The following is a 23,903-nucleotide window of genomic DNA, read 5'->3' as shown; positions in this document are numbered from 1 at the left end:
CGTTAATACCGACTTTCTGCTTTGTAGCTTTTAATTCCTTGCTACTTTGATTTCTCTGTGTTACTGCAGTTTGCTTCTGTCTTCCTGTGTTCAAGTAACGTTGAGTCAGAAAAGCAGATTTTGCTTCCTGGAATCATGTTCTGTGGACAAGTGATGAGCAGTCTGCAATTTGGCGTTTTAGAGATTGGAAGGGGAAAGCAGTATTTACTACTTGGTTCCTATTGTTTCTTGTATTTTCTTCTTTGAGTATTTAGTTTCATCTAAATACTTGATCATATTCATACTCTATCCTGCACCTCATCTTTGTTGCAACTCTTCTGTTAGCTTTCAAGGTTGTTATTTTTCTTGTGCTTGTGATTTTTTTCCATTTCTCAGTTTCCGTTCTGCTTATTTGTATGCTCTTTCTGCTCTTCCCTCTATCCTTCACCCTGCTTAATTCTTCAGTGTTGCATTATGTATAGTTCTGTATCTTCATATTGCTCTGTTTCCTTTAACTGGCTTCCATAGTAGAATTTTTTTTTTTTTTTTCCAGTATTCTGTTATTGACTGTTCAGGTCTGATTCAGAAAAGGTGAGAAATATCACAAGTCAGAAGTTGCCTGTGGATGATGGCAACGCTACACTGGTGTCTTGGTGCTTCCAACAAGTCCTGTTAGGTCTCCCTCTGTACAGAAGAGGGTTTTTTAGGGAGAGAAGTATACACTGTAGAGAATGGCTTTTATGATGTACTTACTTTTTTTTAATTTCTTTTTTTACTGTAGCTCATATGTTAGTTTTACCAGCTCAGGTGGCTAAGAAGTAAGGATTTTTGCAGGCTAAGCTATGCATTTATAGTTGTCAGGATGCTGGGATAACCTGAAAAATAACCTTACCATCTTCAGCAGCAAGTGGTTGTGATGACTACTGAATGCTGCTTATATTAATAGCATGCTGCAATTAAACATAGTTGTGGCCATATAATTTCTGTTGTTTAAGTGTATGTTATGGTAATTTTCTTTTTCATTTTGTGTAGCAAATGGGCAATTTCGAGAATCTAATCTGTGAAGAGGTGAGAAGCCATTCTTTTCACTTTCTTCCTTTCCTTGTATGGGAATTGATTTGCAATCTGAATGCTAAACATGAACTTAGAACTGTGAGAATCTGGTTTTCTTAACACTTGGTTAAAATACCCAGCTTATGTGTAGTTTTACAAAGTTTTACTTTTGGGATTTTGCAGATCTGGCTTGTATTGGTGGAAGGTGAACTTCCTGAGGAAATTTGGTGCAAATATATTTCAGCTATTTTCAGATAATATTAGAAGAGGAAATAATTGCCCTGTTCATCTCTGTGTACTTGTATGTGTATGTATAGAACTGCTCTGGGAGACTTAGTGCTGGAACAACTGGTTGAAGGAGTTGAAACTTGTCAGAAGTCGTCCTTCTGTCACACCAGTGAGTGTTGACATTTATTTAGCTTATGTGTGGAAGGTCTGTAAATAAGACTACAAATACACGTGACAATTGGGGCGTGATTTCTAGATCAGCATCCATGCAGATCATCTGTTCCTGTCTAGGAAGTGAGTGGCAAAGCTTTTTTTGCCTCTTTTCACACTGGATTGAAGAAGCCTCCAATTCTTTGCACCATTTTATTAATTGACTTCCACCTGAGAGGTTTTTAATTCATGTAATTGTATATGGAAACAGGGAAAAGTTTAGGATGAAAACTAAAGCAGGGCACTATAGTGTTAAAATATGTTAGCCAAAAGGCTTACGCTGTACGCTGCTCTTAAATACTGTATAGATGCCTTAGTGGCTGAGAATGTGCCACTTCCATACCTGCTGTGCTAACGAGCAGACAACGATGATTTCTTGTAGTTGCTTTTTGGCAGGTTCATGAAGAACAACTGAAGCACTGGAGTTTTCTGCAAGCCTTGAAAAAGTTGGGTGTTTTGCTTTATTTTTCTTCTTCCAGCTATAGAAGTGCATCACTTTTAATTTCTTATTTTGTGTAAAACTATTGCCCTCAAAATGTGAAGTATTTTGCTACACTTAAAAGAGCAGAAGTTCTGCTTTTTAAGCTGCAGGTGGATTTTTCTTGAGAAGTTAATCTGCTAGCCTCTTACATGTTCTTCTGTAAGAAATCATGGGTACAAAAACTGTACAAATAGCATGGTATTGGTGTGTGTGCTTTGTGCTGTGTTGTGCAATATTCACTGTCTTTATCGCTCTACTGTGCTTCTCAACTCATTTTGGGGGGATTTGATAATTTTTAATGAGACCTTTTATTTTCAGGAAGTGGTCAGTTGCCTGTTTATCAGTCTGTGACACATAACTATTAAATTTTGCCTAATTTCAGTTACAATACAAACCTCACCACTAGTGAAATGATTTTTTAAGTGTATTTGGTGGTGTGTGAGCTGGAAAACTAGTATTTTTCACAGTTGTCTTCTGCTGGTAGTCTGTGTTTTGTAAATCTTTGATCAGCTTTCATTCTGGGCATCAACAAAGCTGACAGTGCTTTCACTTCTACGCTCTTTCTGCTTGTACAAGCTATGAACAGTGCTGGAAATAGACAATGGCATGTTTGCCAGGGAGGACAACTCCAGAAAAGCTGTAGAAGGGCCAGAATATAAAAATCTGCTGGGGAATTTGGGAAATGATCTGTCATAAGCTTCCATAGTACAGCTTATGCCACCCTTTTCAGTCACCTGGTGTTTTGGACAGGAGGTGTGTGTTGGAGTTATGTTCTAGGCTAGCAGTCATCAGTTGATACAAGACTGCGAGCAACTTTATTTTTCCTTCTTGGAGCCAGTTTACAATAGCACTGGGAGTGTGACGTCAAAGCTCAATAAAAGTAAGTTGCTTTGCTTGGTTTGAGTATGGCCAATGCAGTAGACTCTTCATTGCATTGCCCGGTCTGACTTGGTTCACAGTTAAGAATACGCTATTGCTAGCTTACTTGTGGTTGAACTAGTATATTTTTTTCTCTGAGCTGTTTTTTTTCTTAATCTTTGAAATTAAACTTTTGCCACAAAGTATTTCAAGTCATTAAGTCTCGATGTTTTATCTGCTGATATAATATTTAAAGTAGATGCAGTCTGATCAAGTTGATCAGATTTGAGATCAATTTTCATCACTGTCTTGGAAACTCACAAAGTCACAACAACAGCACCAGTCTGAATCTTTCCAAAGCGAGTTTGCATTGTACGTTGTGCTTAGCCATAGTTACAGATATTGACCCATGTGCACTTGCTGAGATGTGACTTGCAAAATATGCTTTATATCAAAATGACATCTGTAAATATGTTTTCTGATTGGGGGCAATGCTTGTCATGAAACTTTACTGCAGTCTTGGAGATACTTGTGTAGACCATAGACATTGCCTTCAGCCATCTCTTATTTCTTCCAGACTACTAGCTTTCAGAAAAAAAAAATTATGTAATTATGCATTAGCCAATAAATTACTGAATACAGCATGTGTTTCAGTGAATTATTAAATATAGATTATCTAGCAAAGACAAGTGCAACATTTGCATATGTTTGACAGTGGAGAGAGAATGCAACTTTGCTGTTCGCCTATCCTTTCTCAGTATTTTATTCTCCTTTTTGAATGAGGGTTGCTTGCATCTGTGTTGGTGAAAACAAATAATGCCTTGGAGTTCAAATGCTCAGCAAGTTGCTTTAGTATAATGACCCATTGCCCATTTATCTATCTTATCTCCTTGTTTAAGCAGGTTCAAATGCACTTTGTAAGAAATAAATAAACCTTATTTGCAGATCTTATCCCTAAAACCTGGAGCACAGTCATTCGGTGCTTGTGTTATAAATCTGCTGGTAATCTGTTGCTTTTTACTGGCTGTGGTGGGTCAGTCATGGGCTCTTGCCTTTCCTTTCTGGTTGTGGGGGAAAAGCTGCTGTTGTTTTCTGTAACTGACTCACAATGTGTCAAGTAGTACAGCTGAACTAATTTGCAAGGTTCTCTCTTGAAAATAGACTGCTTCCTGGAGTACACGTTTTAATTTTTGCATTCCTTGCTACTTTTAATTAAGACAAATAGAAAACCTCTTTAGCTTTTGGAGCCTTGTTCATGCAGTTAAATCTTAGCTCTACTTGTAAAATACTTTGATAAACTTTGAGTTCTATGTTTTCACCTTCACATAGTATTTGTAAAAAGTTCAGAGCTGGAGTATTTAAAGAAAAATCATTCAAAACCAGTCTCATTCAAGTAGTGATACATTATTTTTGAAGTTAATATGTTATTAAAAGGAAAGAATTCAAGTAACTTTTAAACTGAAGGCAAGCAGTCTTTTATCAGAGCAGTAGTTTCAGCATTGACAGTGTCAGCCCTAGCTTTGAAATTTACCTTGGAGTAATTAGTGATGTACTAGGAAATTCTGGTTTTATGCAGTGCTTGTCCAATTCTGAATTGATTCCTTAAGAAACTTGTAGTGGCCATTGTCAAAATATTATGATGAGCAGCCTGACTCTGCATCTAGTACACGTTTTGGTGATGTTAAGCAGACTTGATTGTATGGAAATACTACTTAAATAGAGCTGGATTTATTTTTTTTTTTTATCAAAAGAGGAACTATAGCAACTTTAATATAAAGATGAAAACGCAGTCTTCCCAGAATTGTAACATCTTATCTTGGAGTCAAAGACAATTTACAATACTGAGTTAAAATAGGACTCTGAAGTAAGACTGCTACTTTATTTTTTTTAACTCCAGCGAGTGGCACAAATGCTTTGAAATTGCTTTATAGGTTTTTTCCTTAGTAATGTGTAACTTGCCTTTCCCTGGAGAGGGAGGGCTGCAATATCTTTTCTGCTGAAAATCCCAAGATAATAGAAGTATAAGGAGATACAGTGCAAAGATACCATACATCTTTTCATAGGCGCCTTCCGTCTGACTTGACTAACGTTGAACCAGAGCTGGTAACCCCTGCTGGACCCAGGCTCCCCTGTGCTGTACCGCTAGGCTGCTGTTCCCCTCACTCAGGCTTCCATGGAAATGCAAAAGCCTGGACATCACACTGGACTTGAGCAGAATTTGTGCATTCCTGTTGTGCGGTTCTGAGGTCAGTGAGCCCTTTCAGAAGCTGGGGGGTTGAAAAAGACAATGCTGAGACTCCTGGTGGGTCATCTTGGGCCAGCAAAACCAAAGCAACGTGCAGGTTGGCCCAGTTTTGATTCTATTAATAGCCACATCATCCACAAGCTGATCTTAGGTTATTTTGTACCAGTGTTTGATCAAAAAAGCCATACCTGCATTACACAGTATTTAACTGACACAAGCTCATTCTGCTCCTTAAATTTTTGATGGTAGTCTTATACTTTTCTGTATCTATGCCACTCCATGCTGGATGTGATACTGCTTTTTTTTCTCCCACCATTGGCATAACCCAAGCTGAACTGGGTATTTCACACTCCCATCTAGTCCAGAACAAATTTCTACTGCTAGATAGTACTTCATGGATTCGTTATTTGTGAACTTTGAACCGTGGCTAACTGTGGGAATAGCGTGGGTTCACGCAGCATAACTTAGGCTTTGCTTTGTCTGAAAGTTGCAGTGCTGCTTCTGGACCTGAACCAGCTAATGAAGCAGTACAGTTGTGTTTATTTAGATTATAACTCACCTGTGTAGTTCTGGGTAAATTATCAGCTGATAATTGAGACTTGAGCACACTTAAAATCATTTTATGTGGAACTGTTCTTCATGGAAGCAGTTGCTCTGTCATGTTCTCTTTGAGAAGGTGTAAATCCTAAGATGCTCTTAATGAGGACGAATGTTGGCTTAGGCAGATGTTTATGGCCATTCTAAAGGGGGCATTTTAACCCAAAGTAATCGTGACCTCACATGCTGAAAACTTTAAGATGGCATCACTTTTGATAGATGACAATTTTAAATTTCATACAGCTTTCCAGAGTCAGCTTCTTGCTGTTTTGCTCCAGATTGCCTTAGTGTATTATAGTAAAAGGAAAATTTTGTTTGCTGGAGAAGATGAGAGAGGGAGGATGGAAGGGGAAATACATGTTAAGTGAAGAGAATGAGATTCAGAGTGAGAACTTGGTGGTGTTGGCAGGGAAACGGAGAGATAATATAAAGACAGCAATTACCGAAGATCAGCTGATTTGCCCTGTGCTGGTGAAGTTAAATCTTAGAAGTGCTGTTTATTTGATGAACATATCGAGGCTTGTGCTACTCCAGTGTAACTACACTATGCGTTGGAATACTGAATTAAAACTCCTCAGGCCTTTCTGGTCTTGTGGTGGCTATGAGCGAGTTATGCAGGTGCTGAATAACTGGTCTTGGGGATGGTTGGGGGACCAGTTGTAACTGCTTTTTCCTTACTGTTTTGAGTAGCTTCTCTATTTCCATTCATAAGAAGACAGTACTGTTTAGACTTGCAAACCTGTGTCAGATTTGTTGAAACTGCTTTTATGTTCAAAAGTTTAAGTGTCTGAGAGGCCAGTAACTTGATCACAGCTTGTTTTTCTGAGTAAATGAGACTTTTAAAGGGTTACTAATTGCTATCTTTAAAGTTATTATGTTGTCTCTAATACTTGCTTTTTAATCTCTGTATATTTTGTAATCAAAAATTCACAGGAAAGAGATTTATGAGGTTGGAACACTTGTAAGAAATTTAGAGTTCAATTTAGACTTAAAATGAATTCACGTGTGTTAGCAGATGGAAGTAGGTATAGTTGTCTGTAATGCTGTGCTGTAGTGGTATGATGAGGGTGGGCATTGACAACTCAGTATCATAAAGATATCATAGAGGCACTCAGAAGCATCGTAACCATATGATTATATAATTCTATTGCTACAGTGTTTTGGGCGACAGATCTGTTTTTTTTCCTATGTTAACTTGGCATTTGAACAATGTTTCTAGTATGTTGTACAATAGTGTTTCAGCACTTGTTAGTTACATGTATCTTGTCAGTATTCTGGGGTACTTTTGTTTTATGGAAACCGAGGAGTGGAAAGGAGACATTTTTTTCTCACTGAAAAGTAGAAAAGCTTGGACAGTTAAACTACTGCCATTGAACTTCAAGTTGACACTGGCCTTTTAGATACTTATCAGAGAGAGCTTTGTAAAGGTCTGGAAGAACTCTGGTGAATAAATCTAAAGCAACCATGAATTCTTTATAATAAAAAAGGAGCAATTCTTATAAATGAAAATAGAAAGGGGATGGGAGACATGAAGCTCTATGGCTATCATCTTACTTGTTATTGATCATAAACCAGAAGAAACCCTCTACAAATAACACAAAAGATCTAAATGCATGTATGTATAAAAAATTAACATGCTGGTTCTCCGTGTGAAGAAGGGTATTATACAGAAGATGATGTATATATTTCTTTCAAGATTAGTATTATTGTTCTTAATACTGTTTCATTTAGTGCATGGCTCTTGTTACCTCTGTTTAGTCTGCATCAGACAACAATTTCTGAGAATAATGTTCATTTTGAAAGTGATGTATTCTTTCTCATGAGAAGCTGGTATCAGGTGAGGCTTGGGGGAGGAGGGGGAGGGAGCAGAATCTGTATGCAACTGTACCTTATTACAGTTTTGAATATGGAGGATTTACAGTTACACAAATTAAAGAATTTTCTATTTACTTTTTACTATTTTATGTTTCTGAAAGTAGAGAAAGTATACTTTTAAAAAATTACTGGTTTTACTTGCCATTTGATTTTGTACTTCGTATGATAAGTGACCTTTGGATATAAGATATTCCTCTTGAGTCTAGCATGATAGTTGTCCTTGAGGTCTAATTACAGTCTGTTCCTCTAGCTCTGAAGTTCTTGCTAAAAATGCACTTACGATCTGAGCTTCGTTTGTTCACACTTGAAGTTATATTGCCTCCTTCTTGCGATTGATTAATAATTTTTTCATCTTCTATCATTTTTTGGCTTGGTAGCTTTATTAACAAGGTTTTTTGTGGGTCTGTCTTTAGCTTGGGAGAGCATGTTTCTAGTACTATAATACACTTTTAGCAAATCGCCCTTTTGTGGAAGGTTTATAGCTAGCCAAGTAAAATGGGAGACTGGGAAACAGCAAGGAAACTTTATTTTTTTCTGAAATGTTTTAAATTTTTACTTTGACCATCGTGTGTTTTGGCTTCTCATCAGCTACTTGAATAAACAATTACATTTTAAGTACATCTGATTTTTTAAAAGAATTCTGAAAACTTATACCCTAGAACATGGTAGAAAAGAAAATGAAGTGATTAATAATTATTACTTTGAGTTAGTTAAGCAGCTCAGCTCTTTCTTATATGGTACTGCTGTGACAAATAGATCTCTAAACCATCTTGTAAAGTTTCAGTGAAATGAGGCATTCCAAGTATGCGGAAAGACCCCGTTTCCTACATTATATTTGTAGAATATATTTAGCTGGAATTTACCTACATACTAATCTTTCTTCTTTCTGCTGGTTAGTTCTGTCTTGGATGGATCTGTTTAAGGCCTTCACTGTTCTGTTTTTTCCACTCTAATAGTAACCCTGTCTTCAGTTTCTTGGCCTACAGATGAGCAGTATTAGGGTGAAGTTACTCCAGATGGAGTGGGGCAATCTTACCTTTGCAGTCAGTACAAAGGTATTTACTTCTTACAGCCTCACACTCCTCATGCTTTCCTTCCCAGCCCCCCCTGCTTACAAAGCCAACAAAGAAGCTGGTAGTTTTTGGTTAGACTGGTAAGTTGGGTTTGCTCAGTTCCCAGCCTGGCTCTTTGGGTTCCTGCAGGAGTGGTAATGATTATTGGGAGTAGTTGAAATGCATGGCTACGGATGCTGTTAGTAGTGTGGACTTGAACTGGGTTATGTTGATCCTGAAATTGGATCTAGTGCAGGGCAAAGGTGTTTGTGCGTGTGGAAAGTAAGAGGGAAAGAAAAGGATGAGAAGGTCTAAGAGGCTTTAACTGCTAGAGCAAATTCAAGCAAGGAGAAGAAAGTTGAGCCCAGAGAGCTCAGGAGTAAACTAGGGAAGGCATCTCTAACATTGCTAGCTTCTAAGTGCCTGGAGAAGGAAGCAGCCACTGGAGACAGGGGCCAAAGGAGCTGAGCCTAGGATCGGACTGCCACTGCGGAGAGAGATATTAATGGATCATGGAATGACTGGCTGTAAAGATCTGTGGCATGTGTTCTTATTGATGAAAGCACACAAGCTGCCACTTTGATGTGTTTCAGATGCTCTCAAAGCACATAAGCATGCCTTAGCACATCCTGAGTGAATCACTGCCTTGGGTATGAAACTAGGGGAAAGTCTTAGCCACCAAATCAATTTGCAGGAAGGAGGCTTGTCACAGTACAAGTTTTTGAAAAAGTTCAAGATGGTTGTTACTGCTATGTTTGGAAGTGTGGGAGACTGGGGAGACAGCAGATGAAGGAGGATCTAGGCATGCAGGATGCTTGAATATGGGAGAGAATAAAAGGATGTGCTTTATTTACAAGTGAATGAGGCTGTTTTAACTACTGGCCCATTTAAGGTAAAAGAAAACTAGTTTGAAAGGAGAGAGAGACACATCATCAATTGGAAGTGAAATCATATGCAGCAAGGGAGTCCTTACAGAACTGGCTGAAATCAACCAGTGTGCAGGAATGATGATGAGTGCAGTTGTTCCTATTGCTTTTCTATCTGTACTTTTTTCAGTTAAAAAAAATATTAGAACTGCTTTGTAACCAATTGTTGCTGGACTTCAAGCTGCATGTGTCCCCAAAGAGAGGTGCTGTAAAGCAAGAGTGTGTAAAGTTGATATTCAGAATAAGCCAGGAACTCGAAAGCCTAAGATTCAAATGTTGGTTGTGAGGACATAAATTAGCTGAGCTGAAAAACATCATTTCTGCTAGGCACCAAAAGAGAGCACTGTGATTAAGGCCCAGCAGGAGAAGCCCTGCCAGATGGGTAGCTACTCTTTTGGTAGTGGCACAGACTTAGATCAGCTTAGTGGAAAACTGCAGCCTCAGTGTGGTTGCTCCTGCTTTGAGCTTCCCGAGTATTTTCAGGAACAAAACCAATATTATTTCTAGGTACAGAAAACAGAAGGGAAATAGTGTATGTAATCACTGTATTAGCATTGATTAGTAAATAAGACCAGCTGAAGTTGGTCTACATGTGAGATACAGAATGCATAAGCAGGAAAATAACGGGTATCTCCAACTAGTGCATATATGTCCCTATTTTTTTTGACCTGGGGCATAAGTTTCAGTATTTCTGTAACTTCTACATTTTGTACACTTTACATGGCAATTGTACCTTTTAAGGGACCAGTTTACTTAACTTTCAGTTCTTCAGGTTCTTCTTAATCTCATAGAGGGAAATTTGGGAGTGTTTCAAACTACTGCAGTGAAAAGGCTGATGTTAGGACTTACTGTCCTACTTGTTAGAATATGTGTTTTTTAAGTAGGGTGATGTGGGGATGAAGAAAATCTTAGAAATGTACAAATGTATATGTGAGATTGTGCAAGTTAGAATTAGGTTTGTTGCTACTAAATTATCATCAGTGGTTTTTGTGTCAAGTTTGGAGGAATTCATCTTAATGAAGCAATGCTCATAAAATTCAGAAAACAAAGGTTTTATGAACCTTTAAAGCTGGGTGAGCCTCTTTTTAGATACTATCTCTAGTTAGGGATCTGTCTTTTGTGGTAAGCTTGACCTAAATTGTTTGACAGAGTTGTTGGTTTCTTCAGCTCTGTGCTTTGGCCTTAAGACTTTAGTCAAGTGTCATGGTAATTTGTGCTGTTTAAGATAAAAAGTAGCATCAAGTGATACCCATCTTTTAGTCTGCTTGTCAATTTTGTATTTTGTCCAATGTTATGTAGGTATCTTTAAAGCGTTTAGGAGTGAGACAGAAAAGCAATTTTTAAAGTTTAATGGTATCCTATTGAGAGGCTGCTTTTTGTGTGTATTTGTATTTGTGTGCATATATATGAAAATATGTATGTATGTGCATACGTAATGTCCTTATTTCAAAGAATTAGTGGGTATTTGTTTTCTGTGATTATTCTATGAAATGGTATTCTTCTGAACTTTGCTTTCTGATCTGTGCCAGCAGACTTTCATTAGCTGTAATTTTTGGAAATCTATACTGATAAATGACATAGGACCTTGTGAGGCTGAGGTAGGGATTCTGAAGAGCTTGCTTCTGTTGGAGAACATTTCTCACAAAGCTTACTTGTGAAGTAGCTTTGTGAGCATGTAATACTTGAAATGTCACGTGAAATGTGGAAAGAGTACTTATTTTTGTTATACGGTCAACTTAAAAGGAGCACTGACATTCTCAATGTGTATAGCAAGTAGATAATTGTAGAAGTGCATGGAAATTTAGGACAAGGGGCATATGAGAATTGTGCATTGATAGTTGGAGAAAGGGACATGGCCAGTAAACAGAATCCAGTGCCCTGATATATAATTGATTGATGCATAAGTGGAGATGCAGACTGTGAACTGATGTTTGGCTTATTAGAGCCTTTGAGCATTTTTTTAGGTGGAAGTGAGACATTTGATAATACCTCATTGAAATATTTGGGGTTTGATTTCAGTACATAAGTGCTCTGGTTTCTGGCTCTAATGAATGTGGTAAATGTTTATCATTTTGCCAATTAGTGATTCATTATGGTTAAATGTCAGTAAAGACATGTCTATATTTGAAAGTAATAATCAACTTAGCTAGCCCGAAATAACTTTACACATGCACAGCACATTGTTCTTACCTTGACAGGTTTTTGTTTGGTTGGTTTTTGGTGGTGTCATCATGTCCCTCCTGCAATCTTTATCTGATCAGGAAAAGGAAGTTAAGGTCTCGTGGTCATCTCAAAATGCAGACTTCTAAAATCTGGAGGGGAAAAAACCCAAACAAAGCCAGAAACCCCAAACTGATTACTGAGTAAAATTGTTGAAGAAGGTTCATATTTGAACATGCACATCAGTCAGTAGTTCCCAGTGAAGCTTATGAAAAGTATTTCCTAAGAGGATTAGAAGACGGGGCCGTTCTCAATCAGTGATTTTTCACAGCAGCATTCAAGAATACTATGTAGTTTCTGTTTTCAAGTTAGTTGCATCTAAACCTTATTTCTGCTTACTGAAGCAAAAAGTATGTGGATTTGGCTGAGGACTTCAGTTTACAGTATGAAAAGATGATTTATTTGGATATTACGTGTCTTCATGCTGAAAAACCTTTCACGTGAACTTACTGTAACTTGATCACTGGTGTTTATTTTTACAAAATATATTTTTCTATTTTTCATTCTATCAAAGATAGTCTCTAACAGAAATAGAAAAATTTCACAGGGGTTTTTTGCTACTAATATGTTTATGGTTTTGTTTTCTTTAGTATCAGACATTGAAGGTGCTGATGGGTTGCAGCTCAGAAAGGAACATGCCCTCAAGATATTTGCTTACATCAATTCCTGGACACAAAGGTAACTTTGGAATGAGTTGGAGTGTTGATACTGGATCTTAACAGTAGGATTCCCTTCTTAAAAAATACAGTAGAGTGAATTAGAGTGGGCAAGATACTAATGTGTAGCTAAGTGATACTTGGAGAGTAAAGGATGTTCTACTACTTACTTAATAAACATGTTACCCAGTGCATTTTGGGCAAAGCATATTTTGAATCTGGCATTCTGGATGCGTAGAATTGTGTAGCAATAAATAGCTATATTGCAATGACAAATCATGTGTGCTGCTGCTTTAACATGAGTTTTTCTGACCACCTTCTGTGGGGACAGGGTAGAGTAAGAAGAACTTAAGAAAAGATCACTCTGAATGGGATCATCATGTTAAATTTTTCTCAAGTCCTAATACCGTGAGTCAAGATGAGCAACAATTGCCTCTGGCTACTAAACTGATAAAGAAAATCCTTTGCACATGGTTGTCTTAAAACAACTAGATTATTCCTTTTAATCTATTATTTAAATTACTTTTATTGGTTTTTTTTTAAGTAGTTATAACAGCTATTCTGCTTCCCTCACAGCTACTTATTTTTTCCTGCACAAGGGATTTGTATGTATATTAGTTTTTAGAAAGAATCTACAATAAGCATGTTTGGAATTCAGTGCTCAACACTGCTCACAAGACCAAAACTGAATTGTAAGAAATGTTGGATAAAGCGTAGAGAATAAATTGGAAAATGTTATTCTGGTATTTAGAAGCCTCCAAAAGAAAAAAAAAGAATGTCACATTTCAGATACCTGTGAAAGCGGAATCATCCCCTTCCTCATTCTGCCCAAAGGCGGCACTCAAAGCAGATTCCTTATGTTCTGCAATATGCTACTAGATGGAGAGAAGGAATTTTAAATCAAAATAAACAGCAGCAACAGAAATCACAATCCTGTCATTTCTTGACAGGTCCTAGACCCCAAGTTTGTCTGAGAACAATTGCAACCTAGTCATTCTCCAGGTCACCATCTGTTCAGAGTTTTGTTCTGTTCAACAGATACAGCATGACAAACCCAACCTGAAGAAAAAATAAAGACTGGATAACATTTAATTCTTTAGTTTCTTCTGGTTTCTTTTTACCTTCCATAGGTATGGTTTCATATTATAAGAGACTATGGAAAACAGTCCTTAACCTGTTCAAAGCAGAGTCCAGCAAAGAGGCCACAGGAAGGAGATTTACTTACATTTTAATTTCATGTCCTCTTTCTGCTCTGCCAAATGAGCTTTTGAGAGTTCTGCTGCTTGTTTTGTGTTTGAGGCCTGCCTTCCATAAGAACTACTTGTGTTACCTGTAGTTTAAATCTCCGCTTTCCTTCAGAAGATCAGTTGGCAACTCAGCCCGAAGAATACCTGTTTCTTCCGTCTGCCTGTAGTGTTTCCATTTCAGTTTTCTTCTGGAAATTGCTATGTACAAAGAAGTTGTATTTGTAGCATACTCGTTTTTTCATAGATCTTTAATTTTTGGTGGAGCTCTTCTTCCTGTGAACACATTCAGATACATGAAGACTTAGAGGTTTTGCACATACCTCTATCTCGAAAAATGTGCCTTTGCCCAATAGAGAATTTTCCAGTATCACTTGGCATTCAAATACAGATATGAGAAGTATTCACCAGACTTTGTTTTCATTATTATTGAGAATAATTTCTTACAGCCAAGTGGGGCAGTAATTTTTAGACATAAGCGATGGACCTGTTGCACATAGTTTCCCCCAAGGATAAGTGCTTGAGGATATACTTGGTTTTGCCTGCAATTCGTTGTTGTCATTTGTTAATATGAAAATACAAGTAAATCACAAAAATCTAGTTTTTCAAATGGGTGAAGACATTCCACTTAGACACTATTAAAAAGATTTTTCTTCCTGCATAGACCAAACAAAAGGGTTTAGATGCTTCCATCACTGTATCTGTGCTGGAATTACGGAATAGTGAATGTTGTCTTTGTCTAACCCACTGAAAAAAAAAAATCTGTATTCAGAATGAATATGGTTTAAGAGCTGTAGCTCAAGGGCATGTTTGTATTCCCTTGAGAGGCAGCACCTTCTACCTGTCATAGTTCTGAGTTCTCTCTTTTTTTCATTACAAATTATAATCTATTAAACCCAGTTTCTAGATTAAATGCTATGCTTTACAGCAGACTTTTTTTCTTAATCACTTCTTATTGGTGACTTCTTGCCCTACTCTTGCCTGCTAATTTCTTTCAGAAGTGGTATGCATAATTTTTGTATTATTTTACTATTTGAGAACTCTAGTCATGGAGTCCATTGTTCTCCAGGTAACCGGAGAAGGGTCTCTACTGCAAGACAGCTACCAGTTTATATAGCAGTTACATTCCTGAGTAGAGTTTGAGTGAGAAAGAGCAGAGTCCATCTCAATGATTCTGTTACAAGCATGTAGCCTTTAATTTTAGTCTTCATTGAAGCACTTTTGTTTATTGCTTACTTTCTTCTCTACGTTTTCCAGGATTTAGATCCTTTTAGGGGAATATCCTCCACCTTTTGTTCAGAAGGAAGAGATTTCTTCTTTGTACAGAAGCAGCAAATGTTCCCAGACAGTAGATTCTAGGGTATCTCAGGGAGTTTATGCACCCAGAATCTCTTAGACACATATAGTTATCCTTGTCCACAACTAGGGCTCAGCTCTGTTAGTTTTCTAGCTTGATTTGATTGACTTTTCTTATTAGATTGCTAAAGGGATGGTGTATAGCTTCCCCCCTGTGTTCTTTTCAGTTTAGTGTATCAGTAGATATTCAGAGGAATAATCTCTGAACCTACATAGTGAAGAAAGTAATGAAGGTACTTGATACTGCTTTTTCCCATACAGGTACCAATGCGCATGGTGATTCTATCCAAATGCAGATAAAGGAAGTGAGCTTAAATACTCAATTAAAAACAAAATCACTTTTCAGCCCTGTTGATTTAAAAATGACAATAATCAGTTCTTACACAGCTGACAAGCATGTCAGGAGGTTTATTGAAATAAGTATCTATCAAGAGAACCAGATGAGGAAACTCAGGAACATACTGAAGAACACTGCTGCTTTACTAAGTATGGTGACCTTGCCCCTAAGATTTCTTTTGTGTATTTTACTCACAGTGGCAGCTGCTAAACGATAACAGGGACTTCACAGTTATGGTGAACATTTGGAAATAATGGGATGTTCACAGGGTTTAAGGAAGGCTTTGTGACTCCCACTTGCTGCTGGGTAGAGTCTGTTTCGTTTGGTTTTTCCTTATTTTTACAGGTCTGTCAAATATTTTGTTGTTTAAAATGTTTTAATGTGAAGAGTTCTTTTGGTCAGTTACTTGTTCTGATTTTAGTTACTTCAGGAATTTTTATTTTTGTTTTTTTCTGTTTTCTTACAGACAATGTCTGTGCTGTTTCAAGGAGTATAAACATTTGGAGATCTTTAACCAAGTAGTATGTGCGCTTATTAACTTAGTGATTGCCCAAGTTCAAGCTCTGCGGGACCAGCTCTGTAAACATTGCACTATTAATATAGATTCAACATGGCAAGATCAGAGTAATGCTGATGAGCCCCTGAATGTAGAAAGACAGTCTCATGAAGAAGAAAATGGAGAACGGCAAAAATCCATAGAGAAAAAATTAGATTCTGCAAGAACTTGTATCCTGACAGAGGAGGAGTCTGCAAAAAACACTGATGCTTTTAGCTTATGGAGTACTGATGAGAAGGAAAAGTTGTTGCTGTGTGTGGCAAAAATCTTTCAGATTCAGTTTCCTCTATACACTGCTTATAAGCATAATACTCATCCCACAATAGAGGTACATCTTATCTTTATTTGTGTATTGAATTATTTTGTGAAAGGTTGTTTGTTCTCATTAACGAGTAGACTGTGCGTGTTTGGTGATCGTTGCTTTCACACAGGATGGGCAAATTCAGCTCTCCTGTTGACTTCACTAGAACTTTTCAGAGAAACTTTTTAAATGACACATACTCTTACACTTTTTAAAATATGCTTAATTGTTATAGGTAATATATTGATAAGTGTTGGATGGAACTGTACACTGAATTATTGTACTGTTTAAATAACAGGAAGGCAAAAAGGGGACTATAGCGAAGCCTTTCTTCCAGAAGGTAACCTATTAATAGTTTACTAATTTTCTTTTCATTACAATCTATGGTTCTAGAAGCAAAGCTTCATAAACTAAACTTTGTGCAAGACCAAACTTACTTATTAGAACAACTGTTTAATTGACTGGAATAACTAAGGTCTACACAAGTAGCTTTGTTCTACAGTGCTGATTTCTGTCGTATTTATGTCTACCGTACACATTTTCCATATTTTCTTCTGAAAAAAACACCAGACAAAAAAAGTTTCAAAAATCCTATGATGTTTAATTCACAGTTTCTGAAATAAATATGGTGTTAGTATTTCCTAGTTAACAATATAGTTTGTGGAAAGGTTGGGTTTTGGTCCAACTTGTGGTAGTCTAATAACAAATAAACAGTTCTTTTACAATATTTGTATGCAAAGGAGATGTATGTTTAGCCATATGAAGAAAGCTTCTTTCCGGCGAACTTTTCAGAAAGTCGAAGTGGAAAGAATTAAACTACAGTTAACCCAGCCTTTACTTTTTATTTAGAGAGTTTGGGGAATTCTGTTGGAGCTCTGAGTGGTTAGGTTTGCTTTTTAAATTTAAGTCTAAAATCAGAAGATACCAAGTCATATATAATTTTTGGTTATGTATCCTAGAGTGCTCACAAGATACAATCAGTTCTTGTTAAATGAATCCTGCCATATCTGACAATAAATCTCATTAAAACCCACAATCCAGCAGGTTTTTTTGGTGGGCTGGATTTTGATTTCTTGTCTTATTCTGAAACATATGGGCATAAGTTAACAGAGGTTGTTTCACAAATATATGTGTATAGAAAAAATGAGGGAAATTTAGGATTTGTGGATTTCAGGTTTCCTGTCGTTCATTTTAGCCTGCCTTTTAAACCTTCACCATCCATAAATACATCTGTAGTTCAGCCTCTGCAAGTAGGAACTGTAGAGGGTAGATCTATCTTGTCAGTTAAAAAAAAAAAAAAAAAATCAATGACTACTCAAGTGATTTATCTTTTGTACTCCTTTGGGACACCTATGGAAACCAGGTTCATAGGAATATGCAATGAACAATTCTGGAACAGCTTTTCTATGTACAAGCACACTTGCTTCTTTTAAATGACAATTTCATGTATTTTTTTTTCTTCTATTTCATTTCTAAGTGATAAAAAGAAAATCTCAAAAGTGCCTGGTTGGATTTCTTTTTTCACTTGATGTACAGCCATAAAGTGATTTGGACACAGATATGCTGTAAATTGCTGTACTGTGACTGGCTATCACTCTATAGACATACTAGTATATATCATACTAGTATATATCACTTGAATTATTGAATGCACTTGTTAGCTATTCTAAAAACATAACTTAAAGGGAAGCTGAGAATGAAAAACACTTTCCTGAGGTACAGATGAGTGAGGGAGACATTTTTTACTTTTCTGCTAGATGTTTTGGGTTTCCAGGTATGGATTACAGAGGTATGCTAACCTGCCATGTTTGTTGTGTACTGTTTTCCTTTTCTGGGGGAGATTTTCTTTTTGTTTGCATTTAAAAGGTCCCAGCATCAATCATTTTTCTCACAGACTGAGATTTCCTATATTTAGGAAGCACTAAGGTTCTGTCGTTCTAAAGTAGTAATGTTAATCATTTTAATGTCAAAACTTTCTGCTACCATGAGTAACTAACTCACTGGGTTTAGAATTTCATTTTGGATTTCGGACTAGAGCACATCTTAGTTGAATTTGAGACAAGTTATTAGTCCTGGTAATGGGAGCAGTTTTTGTTTAGATCAGGCTTGGACTCAGTCCTCAAGTGATCATAAAATAAAAATCCCTGTTTTAAGTGTATCATCTATATTTGCAAGCTAAACAGATTCCTGAAGAGACCAAAGCTGCCAAGAATTTGTTGGGAGAAGCTTGTGTAGCTCTCCCTCTAAGCATTTATTTTGCCCTGGAAAAAGGGAAATTTTCTGATGCAAAACAGACTCCAATCTTCAGTTTCACTGACTTCAGAGACTCCCGCTCCAGATTCTTGAGATGAATTTACACAATTTCATTGAGTCATCATGTCCAGTAAAGTTTCACTTTGCCTAGAAATGACCAATTAGGCTGTCATTTAAAAATTTCCAATGCAAGGTTTTCACATGGTATTATTACCTTCTGGTAACGATTAGCAGTCAGTATTACTGTTAGATTTTGGTCTGCATTCACCTCCAAGATCTTTGTTCTTAATGACAGCAGACAGAGACAACTCTTGAAGTCAAATCCTCTTACCAGGTGCTTGCCAAAGCCATTTTACACTTGACCATCTAGTGGAGAAGAAAATCATACATATGAAAGTAGCAGGTTTTCCCTAGTTTAGGATTTTACAAAGTTGGATGAAAATGAATGACAAAGCAAGGCAAAAGGGTATCTTTCTGTTAATGATCGTATAGACTTTGTTCTTAAATTATATGGGCTAAGAGTTATTTTTGTCCCTTACACACTTACAACATTTCTAAAGTGAGAGTGAAGACCGCGTAAGCCTGATCTTGACAACAGGGGCTGCCTTGACCAAGTGGCCTTGCAGAAGTCAGAAATGTCACAGAAATATGCTGTGTACAGGGACAGTGAAACTACATCATGTGGAAGTAGACCAAGCTCCTTGACAAGTGTATAGTCTTCACCTGTGTAGCGTGAGTATGAGACTGTATAGACAGAATGTTTGTCTCAACTTTTCTGAAACTGATGAGAAGCCTAACACAAAATTTCTTCCTACTAAGTTTAGGTTTCTAAAACAGCAAAATTAGTTGCAGTCAGTATAAGGTCAACCCACTTCAGGATAAATATTGGAAAAAATCTGTAAAGATAACATCTGGAAACACACCACTTGCTTCTGTTGACATCTACCAATATCTTTGGTGTCCAGAGAGGCTGGCCTTTTTTTTATATTTTTTCATCCTAAACAAAATTAACTCAAAATATTTTTATAAATATGGTTGGTCAGTGGTTTGTCCTTTTTTTTTTTTTTTTTTTTTGTTTTGAGAAATGTTCAAACTACAGAATTAATTTGGGGTTTTTTTGATGCATGGGATGTTTTTTAAGGGATCTTGCATACAGGGTAGTTTAAGACTGTATGCCCTATTCATCTCTTTGTACTTACTCTGTGCAGCAAGCGTAATACATAGAATGGATGCTTCAGAGGGAAAAAACAATCTAGAAAATGGAGGCTCTTAAATTCCTGTAGAGAAGGAATCATCGATGTAAAACGTGCTCCTGAACTTGACACTGTCTCAGAATGAACAATGAATCTGAGGAACTTACCCAACCATTTAGCAGTTCTTGACAGAGGATGAAATGAGAGAGGAAAAAGTAGATGTCTTCAGCTGTAGTCCCTGATTCTTTGGAATTTTGCTCTCTCTGCTTTTCCTTTTCAAGTAAATATTTTCTTGGAAGATATCCCTAATTAAGTGCTTTCCACCAAGATTGTGTCCATGTCAGACCTCAGTTAGTACATTTTATCTGAGAAGATGGTGTTTTTTAATGCCATTTTAGATTCCCATAAGGAATTCTCTTACTTCCTTATAAACTTGATCTCAGTCGCTGTTCTGTTTCGCATCTGCAAGAACAGAAGTTGCATTTCCAGACTTAGTTTCTCAACTGCAACACTTTTAGTAAGCTTTGCAGGACTCGCACAACAGACCTCCATGAGTGTAGTTCACTCGGTAACAAGTCTCTATTTTATTCAGGAAAACTAATGAAATTTCTCACACTATTTCTGCAGTTTCATGAGCAGAGCGCTGAGCACCTTTTCTTGCTACTTGAAAACATACCACCTACTGGCTTCAAAGGTTTTTTAAATATAACTGTTGGAGTATCACGAGTTCAGGCATGACTTAGAGTTCAGCACAAGAAAAAAAGAAAATAAATGCTTAGATATAATATGAGCATATTGAATAATTCAAAATGTTTGTATTGTACTTAATCCATCAAAAATTGCTTGCCTCCAGCATCCTCTGGTACAGTTTTAAGAAGCTTACTCCTACACAGCTATTCAGGAAACTTCATTAAAAACCTTAACTTTATGTTAAGCTTATATTTGATTTGAGAGTATGAGAACTGCGTGTTTGGCATGGAGGGATGGGAAGGAGAAGAATGTGTGCTGTAGCTACCTGCAAGTAGCCATGGCAGTCTTGTGGTTTAACAGTCAGGTTTTATGATACCTTCAGTGCCCTTTTGCCCTCAGCCATATGCAAGATACACACAATATGTGTAACAACCCTAATAAAGAAAATTCCTGCTTTATACTGCCCAACAAGTGGATGTTGTGAACGGTAAAAAGAAAAGCTATTTTTCCAAACCCTTTTCAGTTTAGTACTTCTAGAAAATAGATCTCTTGTTACAGCAAATAGCTAACAGACCGATAGGGCGATACAATTCCTTCCTGCTCTTAGTTAGCTTAATACTGTAAATAGTATTAGACAATTTATATGATGTGTTTTGTTGTATGTGAAAGAATATAGTAGTTGAACAATTTTAATATTCTGATGGAAATGAATAATTTGAGAGTTTAGCCCCTGAAGTCATTAAATGTAGGATTGTAGAACATCCTACGTTTCATCTAAATTCAGATGTTTGGGTATATGTCTCATCTTTATGCGAAAATTGCATTCAAGAGCAACCTAGATTGGTTCTGTTCTGTAATTCTCAGGCTGGTGTGCAGCTAGTGTGATAGACTATCCCCTTTGCAGTATTCCTGTTGAAAAAATTGGTGACCTGAAGGGGGTGGGACTGAAGAATGATCTGCTAATCCAGCCATTGAGAGCCAGCCACTGCTGAGATATTATCCTGAGTGTATATTTATGTACTTATAAATACACCTTAAAAAAGATAAAATGATGAACTGGAAAAGTATGTTTTGCAATATAGAAGTGTAGCAAAGCTTGAGCTTATATCTTCCTCTAAATTAGGATTTTGGTTTTTTATGTTAGTTGACTATAATGGCTGTTAATGGTCTGTTGGTTTTTGTTCTATAATGTGGTTTTATTGCTTCAGTTAGTTAATTTTTTCTTTTCTTTTTAAACAGGATATTTCTGCTCAAGAAAGCAATATATTAGGGGCGTTCTGTGATATGAATGTAAGTTGTCCATTTTTAAATAGGTGCACATTTCCTAGAAACTTAAAATAGCCATGTTCACTCCTCTGTATAGATTTGTGTTACACTAATGTAGCTTTTGAATTTCCTGTACATCTGAGTGGATCTAGTATCGATTGTTCAATTTCTTATTTTTTTTCTTTTTAAACTGTTTCTAGGATGTAGAAGTACCATTGCACTTGCTTCGTTATGTTTGTCTGTTTTGTGGAAAAAATGGCCTTTCCCTCATGAAGGATTGTTTTGAATACGGAACTCCTGAGACACTGCCATTTCTTATAGCACATGCATTTATCACGGTGGTATCTAATGTAAGTATTGTCTTTAAATTGTCTAATGTTAAATACAAAAAGTAAAAGGACTGAAGTCTGGAAGAATTCTGTGGGAGCAGGGAGGGAGAAAAACACTGTAATATTTTCCTTGTTAGGAATGTGAGGTTTGCTGTTCCACTGAGCATTTAATCATCCAAACCCTATACATCTCCTGTAAGCACACAAGTAGTTTTGTGAGTTTGTACCTAGATGTGAATATTGTAACAGCCCCAGAAAATACCTAAACTAATGTTGTCAGAGATCATTTCTGTCCCTGAAATTGTGTCATGGAAATGTTTCAAGCTTCTTTAGGCTATGGTAACTTTTTACCTATTTTCTATGAGGTACAAAGGAAAAGCCTATGGATTTCTTTTCTTCTCCTGTGATTTTATATCATTATACACATTTGCAGCATAGATGTAACTTTTATTTTCACTTAGTTTTAGAATACACATCCTTCCTAATTTCTCCATTTGGAAGTAGTGATTTTTGACTAGCAGAATTACAAGTTGATTTTAGTGGAGATTTGAAGATTGGTGATAGAAATAAAAAGCAGTCTCTGAAGAAGGACAAAGTAAGACAGTGTAATGTGAGAATGTGAAGTCATGATCTGTCTTGTGGATGTTACGTACAGACAAAACCCAATAGTTTGTTATGCCTTGTATGAAGTGAGTTTAACGTAATTTTGGCACTGATTGCAATTTTAAATACTTAAAATCAGATTCTTCCACACATCTTCCCTCCTTCCTTCTAGCTGTTACTGACTAGCCAGAATGATGTTCTAAAGAAGTACTGGAATATGTTTGCACAGAGGGAACCAGTCACTGAAATAAAGCTAGTGTAGGTGATCTGTATCACTCACTCCTGATCCTTTTAGTGTAATGGTTCTTGCAGGTCAGAGAACAAATGGGTAAGGCCATGATATGCTCTGTTCTTGTAAGCTTGCACAGGAGGACTGCTGCAGGACCTCTGTGTGTTAAACTGTGGAGATATGGTCTCTTCTGGCCCTTTCTGTACAATCTGATAAGCTTTTAGGTGATAATCTGCGGAGTTCTTTATCTGTAGCTGTTGTCAGTGCAGTCTGCAGTTTTCATCAAACCATCTACTGAAAATGTATGGTCTTGTAGGTTATTGTGGTCTCGAAGTAAATTCTGGTCATGGAACCAAACGTTCTTGCGTGTCTGATTTTTGGTTTATTTTTTGTGAGAATGAGCAAAACTGTTCTGAACAATGAGTGGTAGCTCCCTTTCAGCAGCATTTTTTTCAACCCTCATTCTGACTGCAAATTCTATTTCCTAGTTATCCCATACCAGTGCATGATTATAAACTGCATCTGCCTGCCACCTTTGCCCTTTTTTGAAGTCTTTCTTTTTCTCCACATAAATTGTTTATTTTCTTTATTCTTAGTGATGTGACCTAACCCAAAATACTTCTCAGCAAAGTTTCTCCTTTCAGATAATTACTTAGCAACTTTGCATTTATCTTGTGTTCCAATAGCTAATACATTTAGCTGTCTCTTGCAGCTATTTTAGATGAATGCTATGGTTAAACCTGCCAGATAAAATGAAATTCAGCCCAAACCATAACCAGTAGAAGTACTGTTTCTTCAACCTCTTCCAGCATTGTATCTTTTACCATTCAACTAGAATCTTTCTTTTGAACCCTGTCTGGCTTTGCTAGCAAATGTGTGTGAGTTAGAGGAAAGGTATTTTAGAAAAATTTTTATCTTTAGATTTTGTCTGTCAGTTCACTACAGAAAGTCTAGGAAAATGTTTTATGTGTAATGTGCTTTATTCATCCACTTCCCTCATTTTGGTGTCACTTAGTGGACTTGTCAGCAGTGCTTCTGACTTTCAAATGCAGTATTAGTTCTGAATGAGGCAGCTAATTTTTTTGACAAAATACATTTTACCTTGCTGATATTAAAAAAAAATAAATACAGTAGTGCATAAGCTTCTAATTTTGATGTAATGCTTC

General features: G+C 36.8%; 1 protein-coding gene across 1 annotated transcript in view; it reads left to right on the top strand.

Moving 5' to 3' along the window:
• The window catches only part of USP34 (ubiquitin specific peptidase 34), a 139,101-nt gene that overhangs the window by 261 nt on the left and 114,937 nt on the right, over positions 1-23,903 (top strand). Inside the window, 5 exon segments of the mRNA XM_035896988.1 lie at positions 1,350-1,429; positions 12,315-12,402; positions 15,784-16,201; positions 21,550-21,600; positions 21,777-21,926. Of these exon segments, the coding sequence (XP_035752881.1) occupies positions 1,350-1,429; positions 12,315-12,402; positions 15,784-16,201; positions 21,550-21,600; positions 21,777-21,926 (787 nt within the window).

The sequence above is a fragment of the Egretta garzetta genome, unplaced genomic scaffold (assembly GCF_000687185.1).
Source record: "Egretta garzetta isolate BGI_Z169 unplaced genomic scaffold, ASM68718v1 scaffold306, whole genome shotgun sequence".
Classification (NCBI taxonomy): Eukaryota; Metazoa; Chordata; class Aves; order Pelecaniformes; family Ardeidae; genus Egretta; species Egretta garzetta.
Note: the sequence above shows the minus strand (reverse complement) of the source record. Positions and strands in the feature narration are given on the sequence as shown.